General features: G+C 42.8%; 1 protein-coding gene across 1 annotated transcript; it reads left to right on the top strand.

Annotated features, from left to right (window-relative positions):
* Positions 1-1369: 1369 nt before the first annotated feature.
* LOC311501464 (CMP-N-acetylneuraminate-beta-galactosamide-alpha-2,3-sialyltransferase 1-like) lies at positions 1370-5308 on the top strand (the record flags this gene model as incomplete). Its single annotated transcript, XM_084563308.1, has 6 exons — positions 1370-1597; positions 1692-1888; positions 1982-2161; positions 3707-3752; positions 3832-3951; positions 4820-5308. 6 exons carry the CDS (start codon positions 1370-1372, stop codon positions 4985-4987), a joined length of 939 nt encoding a protein of 312 aa, XP_084419434.1. The 3' UTR covers positions 4988-5308.
* Positions 5309-11134: the final 5826 nt, after the last annotated feature.

Raw genomic sequence — 11134 nt, 5'->3', positions numbered from 1 at the left:
CTTCCAGCTCCCTTAACCACGCACACGCAATGGAATATGTTTTCAATATTCCAAATTATAATATGCCTGCACGATTAGTATAATACCGGTAGTATATTCCCATATCTTATTTTATTATTTTTTTTTTTTAACTCATCAGCTCGTAAATATCACGTTTTTACGCTTGGAGACGTTGCGCACCTGCTGCGTCTTGTCCGTTACCAGGGGAGCGATGAAGCACAGGACCGAACACTTCCATCCGTCCGTTACTATCTGACGTGCTGGTTTGTTTGATTACATCCATTATAATCAAAAGTCTTTAAGTTGCCGTTAAAGCGCACCGCTTTAAATTCCGTATTACGCATATCCTTCCCTAATTTGTTTTGTTCTTAATTATTTCAAACTGGAGCCAGTGTTGTTCAGCGTCTTAGTCAACTTCATCCTTTGCTCTATGACTGCTTATTATAGCACCACAAGTCCTTATCACGTCGCCCGGTGCAGGTCAAACTCAGCCTGCCCCTTTAGGTAGCGGATTTACACACTGATTGTCTTTTTCTCACTGAGGAGGACAAATGAGACGAGCAGCCACGGGACGAAGTCAGAATATTTTTCTCCTCTCTTTCAGCATTTGTACACACATTTTTTTTCTTACTTTGGCTGGATTTTATAAATGAATAAATGGTATTTAGTTGGAGACCAATTCCTTTTACTAGTGGACAAAATAAAAAAAAATTAAAATTAAAATCCGTTCAAAGTTTTCTTTTAAGGACACATTTATTCAAGATATGACCATGTAATGGAGAAAAACAAGAACACCTGGGCAGAACATTGTTCTTCAGTTGTGTTGCTGCCATCAAACCCCACCCCTCCACACCTGCAGCACAGGTGCAGGCCACCAATCACATTCTCGAAAAACAAATCCTTGGATGGTTTATATGGAGCCATCAGATGCCAGTTTAACCAATAGTCCATACTGCCATACTTAGTGCTGGTTGGACCAGAAACGCATTTACTCATCAGGTAAGGGATAAAATTAATTGTATTGCTTTTTGAAATATGTTATTTATATTTTATTACCTATCAGCTTAATACATTGGTTTATGATTGACACTTAATGCCAATAAAACTGTAGCCTTCTTCTTTTTTCTTAACATCATCACATTATTTCATCTTCTTTCTCTTCCTATTCTTTTTTCTCTTCTTCGTTTTCTTCACCATCTTCTTCTTCTTATTATTACTGTTATATATTAATATTAATATTACTTCATCATCTTCCTCTTTTCTCATTTTCATCTTCTTCTGACTACAGACTTGCAGACTGTAAAGATGACTTCATATACATGGATTATATGTGTCCTTCCCTGACCACAAGCGTCGCACATCCAGAATTATGCCAAAGTGGAAGATGATCATTTTAGTCCTGTGCTTCACAGGCATTCTTGTGTTTTTAAGAGGACTCCCTGAATTCAATTTTCAGTTCACTGTTGACGATCGAAACCTCTGTGACACCTGTTTATCCCCAAACAATCGTCTGTGCTCGCACCCTATAAAACCCCCCGTTGAGATGCTTTTGTCTGCGAACCACAACCTCTCGGAGGATGATTTCAAATGGTGGAAGGTAAGGACAGAGTTCCTCTGCGTTGTTGAAGTCGGTGGATGGAAATGCGCCTGGATGCCAGTCCAGATAAACAGTCTGCATCTGTCTCCACCAGCTCTTACAGTATGAAAGAGGAGACTACGACAAATATAACCAAACAGTGAACAGCCTGTTCCAGATATTCCCAACCACCCCAGGGCTTATAAAGCCCAGCAGTGGCGGCTGCAAGACCTGTGCTGTGGTGGGAAATTCTGCTAACTTGAAGGGATCACATAATGGACCTCTGATAGATTTCCATGATTATGTAATCAGGTAAATATTCACCAAGAAGAAAATCATATTTAAACTTGGGCCTCTTTTTAAAAAGATATCCAGCAGTGAAATGATTCCCCCTGTGCTGTTCAGAATTAACAAAGGTCGCATTGAAGGCTACGAAGAAGATGTTGGGACCAGAACAACTCATCGTGTCGTATATCCAGAGAGTGCTGTGGATTTAGACAACAACACTCACCTTGTGTTGGCTCCATTCAAGATACAGGATATAGAGTGGCTCATACTGGCCATGACGACTGGATTTCATGGAACGTGAGTCCCCTTCTTTTCAGGTTTTCATTTTAGACTGTATTAAATTATATGTATAAGTGAGCTGTCCCAGTTTGCAATAAGGTGTGTTTAATGTAATGCGGTAAACAGGGCATCACAACAGGGACAATAATACGAATGAATAGAGATAATATATGTGCTAAACATAATTCAATGCATTATTAAAACTCAGTAACGGAGGCAGTAGAGTGGCAAGTAACCAGACACCTAAAAGAATTTCCTCAAGGAAATAGATCGTCCTGCGTGTCCTTCTGTGTCATTCTGTGTCATTCTGCGTGACAAGGGAAGCCAAGTTAGAGGGCTTAGCCCGTGCTTACAGATGCTGAGTCATGATGCAAAACTACAAAATTTCACTTCAATCAGATTGGCTGTGTTGGATTACAACATAGGAGCAATTCCTGTTGGACTAGCTAGGACCAGAGCTAGACACACTAGTTATTCCAATCCTGACGGTGGTCACGGTTTAGTTTCTTGGGTTTCTGTTTATTGTATTTTGTTAAGTTCTTGATTTCCTGTCATGTGTTTTCCCTTTTGATTAGGTCATTGGTTTCACCTTGTCTTGTTTCTTGATTTGCTTCGCCTGTGTCTCGTCACCCCTCTGTTCCTCGTGTGTGTATATATCATGTCATACTGTTTGTTTGCCAAGTTCATGTGTTTTGTGCCATAGTTTTTCCATGTCTTGTTCTAATTTTTTCATAGTTTTTTGGTTAGTGTTTTGATTTTTGGATATCCTGCCTCATCAGCAGCGCTTTTGTTTTTTTTGGTCTTTTTTAAAAATACTTTTTTTGTCTACTCCGGCCTCTGCCTTCAAAGTCCTGCGTTTGGGTCCTAAACCTCCATTCCCGCTACCCCCAACGTGAACAATCCCCTACTGTCAAGACTAGACTAGCACTAAGCTATTTAGCGTTATTAATACTCACCATTATGTGCTTCCATTTGTCATTCTCTCCCACCTCTAATCAGTTTGAATTTGGCACCGTTGTCGTGCTCATATACTTTAAAAAGTCAGGCGGACGTAATGCAATTGAGATGGCAGAACTGTGTCAGGTGGGGGGCCCCTTAGGGAGGACTTCTACTGTCATTCAAAACATAGCACATTACCGCAGTTGCCTGCTGTCTCTTGACACTACTCTCCTTGCAATGCACCATTTATATCCAAAGCAAACCAGCACATTAGGCAGTGAGTCCACCTGTCGTCTATTTCTGGTGTGAAACCATGACCTTTAATTCACGTTCCCCCAGGTACAGTAGAAAACAATAAACTGCTTGTAATCTTCAGTTGAACAAGCTTCCCTGTCAGAAGTCAGGGGGAGTTAAAGCGGGGAGGACATGGGTGAAATAATGAATGAACTGTCCTTGGAAAAAACGCGGATGGTTATGTATGTTGCTGTAGAGTTTCACATAAAATACATCATGCAAATTAGAATCTCCTTGAATAGCCCCACAGGTCACATCTGCGTGATGAGCTTTTGGATGGTGTGTCAAGGGCTAGTATTTGAATTTGTCATTTCATGCTGTCCCCAACAGGTCCTACGCGGCAGTCAAATCAAAGATAGTAGCCAACAAGGATTTGGTGAGTACCATTAAGCGCTTCACCGCCTGCAAAGGTAGCGACCTGTGTGAGTTTAAAGGCCGATTCTGACTGTCAACAGGTGACGGTGATGAACCCGGCTTTCATAAGATACGCTCACGACACGTGGCTGGGAAAGAAGGGCCGGTATCCATCCACTGGCTTTTTAACTGTGGCTCTTGCACTGAACATTTGCCATGAGGTAAGTTCAGTCTTTGAAATGGAGCTGTCTTTACGAAGTTGAAAAAGTTCTTGGTTTCTGAATAAGTACTCCAAGGTGAGCAGCTCAATATGTTTGTCACATAAAACCAGTGGTGGACAGTAACGAAGTAAATTTACTTGAGTACTGTACTTAAGTACAGTTTTTGAGTATCTGTACTTTACTTGAGTATTATTTTTGGGGGATACTTTTACTTTCACTCCACTACATTTGAAGGACAAATATTGTACTTTTTACGCCACTACATTTCTGTTGATGCTCTCATTACTCGCTACTTTTGAGCTTACGTCAGCTGATTATTTTTTTATTAAGAAAATAAACAGTTTCTGCTGATTCGCATATGGTTTGTCGTATACGTGATGCCGTGCAATCCATACAATGGAGGAAGAAACTGGAGAAACACCTGGAGATACTCCCACCGAGCACCCGTGGCCTTATCTCAAACCCATGTTTGAGATTTTTGCCACAAAAAGTGATTCGTTTCAGTTTAAATGTTCGTTGTGCTTACCGCGAACAAATTATATCACGGCCTACAAGAACTCGTCTTCCAACCTGAAAAAGCATGTCTCGGTGTATGGATATATATAATGGATATATATATATATATAGGGAGAGAGAGAGAGAGAGAGAGAGACTGGGAGGGTGTGCGCGCGTGCGTTAGAATCGCATCAGTGGATTGTATAATGACAATAAAGCTACTTTCCTTTCCTGTATTTCCTGAGATACTTTATACTTTACTTAATTTTGGCTGTTGTGCGCGTATTGATTGGGAAAGCGAACACTTGTATAGCAAGCCTTTATACATTATGCAGTTTTATTGGCTGTTATATGTTCATTTTCCTTTTCACAGGTCCATGTGTTTGGTTTCGGAGCAGACAGCGATGGAAACTGGAGCCATTACTGGGAGGAACTCAAGGACAAAAAGCTGAAAACTGGAGGTCATCCTGGACAAGTGGAGTATGACGTTATCCAGCAATTAGACAAGGAAAAACACCTCATGTTTTACAGAGGGTGGTGAATTCCTTTTCCAGAATTGAAAGCAGCCAGGCTCTCGTAGGCTAACACAGAAAAATGAGACTACTGCTTTCATTGGGACAACGCTACGATCCCCCAGAGAGTGGAAGGAGGAAAGGAGAGATGAATTAAAAGAGCTGGCTACACTATCCACTGTTAAAAAATACCAATGTGCCTGCTAAAAATTGTGTTTTTTCTTGTTTTCCGAAAATGTTAAAATATGACTTGGGCAGTTATGCTATGAGGCTAATGATATGAAGGTTACAAGGTTGAAGGTCCAGACTATTTATTTATTCTTTTAACTGAGGAGGTGACTGGGCTGTATGAAGTTTGTACGAAATGGAGGATTTTCTCATGCACGGTTTCAGGGTATCAAATAATATACTGTATGTTTATATTTATTTTTGAAGGGATTTACTTTCATATTTTTGAAGAGAATTTGCTCCTGTGTAGGAGAAAGGGTTTGTGTAATGATGTGGAATTGTTTATAGGAGCTTGTCGAAGGTACTGTAATTAACAGAGGTGGGACCAAGTCACTGTTTTGCAAGTCCCAAGTAAGTCCCAAGTCTTAGCAGTCAAGTCCAAGTCGAGTCCCAAGTAAGGACAGAGAAGGGCAAGTCGAGTCCAAGTCCAAGTAACACCAAAGCCAAGTCGAGTCCAAGTCCAAGTCCCAAGCTTCTTCGAGTCCTGAACAAGTCATCATGTACTCTTCACTTAATAATGCCATTATTAGACTAACTATCTTAATTTCAACATATCAACCTAATCTACAGTATTTTATTTTTATTATAAACACAAATTAAAATATGCATATATTTTATTTATCTGTATATACACATGCGCCCAAAGACCTTCAAAGTATTGTGTGTGAATGGTGGGTTGGAAATGTATTAGCACGGAAGGCCCCACTGTCATCCTAAAGTTGGTAAAGCGCCTTGACTAGTGAGGCATGAACTGTGTGGATGCATGTAACTGGCATCTACTGGATGCTTCAGTGGATGCCAGTTATAGTAGGTCAACATTTTCCTTAAATCACAATGAAACTTAATATTTCAATAAAACAATGTTTAATCTGCATAACAAAAACAGCAGACTTGAGAGAGAGAGAGAGAGAGAGAGAGAGAGAGAGAAATAGTAAAAATAAGCTGCAACCAAAGGCACTGGTTATCAATGAAAATAAATAAAACCATAAAGCCCTAAAACAATTAAGGTCTAAATTGTTTGTACATTGTACATTTAGATAATTTACTATGTTGACTGTGTAGCCTACGTGTATTTTTTACCCGTGACTGAAAAACGATCATTGATCCGTGATCCGTTCGAATCAATGTCTTCGGTTCGGAACACACGTGATCCGCGGATTGATTTATAAAAAAAAAAAAAAAAAAAAAAAAAAAAATTGTGCGCACGTTCAGTCCACACACAGCGCAGTCATGGCGAGCGGAGGAACGCCCGCCACGGGATACAATAATGAACTTGTTGTAGAGGCTGGCGCAAGTGATGAGGAGATTACAGGGAGAGATGAAGAGGAGGAGGAAACTGAGGAGGACGAGGATTATATTGAATTGTAGGAATTGTAATTGTTTTGCTTCAAACCAAACGAGACAGGAATGGTTAAACTTTGGAGTGGTAAGGTGTCTGTTGCTTTCTATTACGATAACCTACTGGTAATTATCACCGTGTATGGTTAAGTGTTTACAATGCACTACCGGTATGTTTGCTACGTTTTTGTTACCATATTTCTACACTGGAATTTAGCCTGAATTACCGGTATTTGTTGTTAATGTTCTGTAAGCATACCATGTTATGGTAACTGTACGTTTTCAATAAATGAACCTGGTATTTTATAGGTTCAAATAGACACAAAATCTTGTTTTTATTCATTCTACTGGTAGTTCGTTTTGCTCAAATAGAAATAGAGGCCTGCCTCTACTTCTGGGCTCCTTCCAATAAAGGCCGGGGCCACGATGCACTTGAGTCAAATAAAGGCCCGGGCCTCTATTAGAGGATTTACGGTATTTTGTTTGTCATGCAGACCGGACGCTCGGCTGCATGTCTCTGTATCGGCCAGCAGGCTCTGCCCGTTCGTCTCGCATGTTTTTGTTTTTTTTTTTCCCTCGCGGAAGTGAATGAGTCTCTGGGGTGTCTTGGTCCACGATCAGGAAATGTAGTTTTTGACTCGAGACATGTCAAGTCTTTTTTGACTTCACTTTAGTGAAGTGTACACTGATCACGAGTGAACGCTGGCACGGATGTTGCCGCTGCTCGCCGCTGCTCGCCGATAACTTTTAAACTTTACATTTTTAAACTTGTATATTTTTGAGCTCTTCTACTGTTCTCAACACTCAAGTGAGAGACAGATAATTCACCTGCCCGCACCACCGATGATTAATCTGACATTTCTGTGCATCTACGTGAGCTAGCTAACATTAGCCCACTGCCTCGGCTTCGAGCCATTTTACCTGGTCTGTTCACCTGTTCACCTGACGGCCTAAGTCATCTGGGTCCCCGTCTACAATGTGGGCTCGTAGGCTTTCTATGGGGATCCTCGTCTGGTTTTTCCTATCACTCCTCCATCAACCCGGGACAGGACTCCTCCAGTACTCAGCGGCTGAACTCCACCGGCTCCGTCTTCACCTGCTCAAACCTCCACCGGCAATTCTCCTTCATCCGGACATCGCTTTCCTGCCTCGTCGGAGATACATCCATCGCGGATCTCGTCGAAGCTTCCACTTTGACAACTCCAAACCAATAAAATCCATCTGGTCCTCCACACGACGCCCTCCGCGTAACACCGGCCGGGTTGTTGACCACACCGTGTTAGCCAGCCTTGCTAGGTCGGCCAACACTAACGCTACTGCAAAATGCGACACCACCCTGGTCCATTTCGGTCTATTAAACATCCGCTCACTTACGAGCAAGGGGCATCTTATCCAGGATCTCCTCACAGACCGTAAGTTTGACTTTCTTTGCTTAACCGAGACATGGCAACAACCGAACGACTTTTCACAACTTAACGAGTCCACGCCCCCTGGGTTTGTTTACACCTGTCAACCTCGTAGCACCGGGCGTGGTGGAGGTCTCGCGATAATTCACCGCGAGAAGTGGAAAGTCCAGCCGGTATCTGCTCCTACCTTCAACTCGTTTGAATCAACTGTATGTCAACTTTCTGGTCCAGTTCCTACCATCGTTGCAACTGTTTACCGCCCCCCTAAAGCAAACAATAACTTTATAAATGACTTTGCTGCTCTACTCACCCACCTAACCACACTTTCCCCAAATGTAATACTGCTGGGGGACTTCAACATACATATGGACAATATCAATCTCCCTCTTACCCGTGACTTTGCATCATGTCTTGACAGCTTTGGCTTCCAGCAGCATATTGATTTTCCCACTCATTCAAAGGGTCACATTCTGGATTTAGTTTGTTGTTCTGGTCTCATTCCCTCCAACTGTATTGCTGATGAACTTCCTATAACTGATCATTTGCTTCTGTCATTTAATGTCAAACTCACTCTGTCCTCAACAAAGCCCCCACGTGTTATCTCATTCCGTAACATTAGGAAAATTAATCCTGATGCACTTTCCTCTGAAATCAGCTGTCTCCTGAACACGCATAATTCATCCACCCCTGACGACTTGGCTTCCCACTACAACAACGGCCTCACCACCATTCTTAATTCTCTCGCTCCTATGAAAACCAGGTCCGTCTCCTTCGCCACCTCTGCCCCTTGGTTCACTTCCGAACTACGGCAAATGAAAGCCAAAGGACGACAGCTCGAGCGACTGTACAAGAAAACTGGTCTTGTTGTTCACAAAGACATGTACAAAAATCACATTTTACACTATAAGGACTGTATTTCTCAAACAAAACTCAACTACTACTCTGGCATAATCCATTCAAATGAAGGCAATTCCAAGTCACTGTTTTCTCTTCTCAACAATATCCTCAGACCCCCGGCTTCTCTCCCTCCCCACCTGTACTCAACTGCCTTCTGTAACTCCCTGATGTCCTTTTTCAACCAGAAAATTCATCAGATCCACCTGCACCTTGGCCCAAGCTCCTACCTCAACACCTCCCCAGAACCCTGTCTGACGTCTCACTCATTCTCCTTCTTTCAGCTTCCCTCTGACTCAGATATCTCAGACATCATCCTAAAGTCCAAGCCCTCCACCTGTCAGTTAGATCCCCTCCCCACAGTTCTGGTGAAAGCCTGCCTCCCTTCTCTCCTCCCCCTCATCTCTGCCATCATCCGTTCCTCACTCTCCACTGGAACTGTTCCTACACTCTTCAAAACTGCTGTCATCACTCCAATATTGAAAAAACCTGGTGCTGATCCTAATAATTACAATAATCTTCGTCCCATCTCCAATCTACCTTTCCTCTCCAAAATCCTCGAGAAAACTGTTGCTTCCCAAATTCATTCTCACCTAACCCTTAACAACCTGTACGAACAATTCCAATCTGGTTTCCGCCCCCTCCATAGCACTGAATCTGCACTAATCAAAATCACAAACGACCTCCTCCTTGCAGCCGACTCTGGTTTACTCACTATTCTCATCCTCCTCGATCTGAGTGCGGCCTTCGACATCATCTCTCACACTATCCTCATTAATAGATTAGTCTCCCTCGGTATTTCACACACACCCCTTGACTGGTTTAAATCCTACCTCTCAGGCCGCACTCAGTTCATCCAAATCCAATCCTTCAGTTCCCACCCGTCCCCCGTCACCACTGGTGTGCCCCAGGGCTCTGTCCTGGGGCCCCTTCTCTTCATCATCTACCTCCTTCCTCTTGGCAATATCTTCCGTAAATATAACATTCATTTCCATTGCTACGCGGATGACACCCAGCTCTACCTCTCCAGCAAACCAAATTCCACTCTCCCACCTTCCTCCCTCACTGACTGCTTCACCGAGCTCAAATCTTGGTTCTCCTCTAACTTCCTAAAACTCAACAGTGATAAAACCGAATTCCTTCTGATTGGCACCAAATCAACCCTCTCTAAAACTGACAGTTTTTCCCTCACCATCGACCACTCCTCTGTCTCCCCCTCCCCCCAGGTTAAGAGTCTGGGTGTCATCCTCGACAGCACATTATCTTTCCAATCCCATATCAATAACATCACCCGGTCTGCATATTTCCACCTACGCAATATTAATCGCCTTCGCCCCTCTCTTTCTCCTCACGCCACTGCCATTCTGGTACACAGCCTAGTCACCTCCCGCATCGACTACTGCAACTCCCTTCTCTTTGGACTACCTCACAAATACCTCCATAAACTCCAACTGGTTCAGAACTCTGCAGCTCGGATCATCACCAGAACCCCCTCCACCCACCACATCACCCCTGTTCTGCAGCAACTCCACTGGCTCCCGGTCAAACTCCGCATTGACTTCAAAATCCTCCTGTTTACATTCAAGGCCATCCACAATCTTTCCCCTCCTTATCTGTCCGAACTCCTCAACATCGCCACCCCTTCCCGTTCCCTCAGATCTGCATCGTCTGTCCACCTCTCTGTCCCTCCCGCCCGCCTCGTCATCATGGGGAGCAGGGCTTTCAGCCGCTCTGCCCCTCAACTCTGGAACTCACTCCCACCGGACCTCAGGAACTTGGACTCTCTCACACTCTTCAAATCAAGACTAAAAACTTACCTATTCCGAACTGCCTACCCAACTTAACCATCTTCATTGTCTCTTCTTATCTGTTTCTTATTTCTTCTTAGTGTTTTTATTATTATTTATATGTTGTACGGTGTCCTCGAGTGCCCAGAGAGGCGCCTCCAAATAAAATGTATTATTATTATTATTAAGTCATTACAAGTCAAAGAGGCCAAGTCCGATTCAAGTCTCGAGTGAATAGCATTCAAGTCCAAGTCGAGTCGCAAGTTATGGCGAATTTTATCAAGTCGAGTCTGAAGTCATTAAAATCATGACTCGAGTCTGACTCGAGTCCAAGTCATGTGACTCGAGTCCACATGTCTGCTGAAAACTGACAAAAGATTTGAACACTACAAGGGACTGTGAAGACGAAAAAAGAAAAAGTTGTTTTGCAAGCTATTCACGGCATTGTTGTAACTGTCTACTTGCCGCCTGGGCCATAATATTTATTATTTAACAGAATACATGGAATTTATTTACACTACTC

This window comes from Chelon labrosus (genome assembly GCF_963514085.1).
Source record: "Chelon labrosus genome assembly, chromosome: 16".
In the NCBI taxonomy this organism is placed as follows: domain Eukaryota; kingdom Metazoa; phylum Chordata; class Actinopteri; order Mugiliformes; family Mugilidae; genus Chelon; species Chelon labrosus.
The sequence above is the reverse complement of the archived record's forward strand: the minus strand, read 5'-3'. Positions and strand labels throughout refer to the sequence as shown.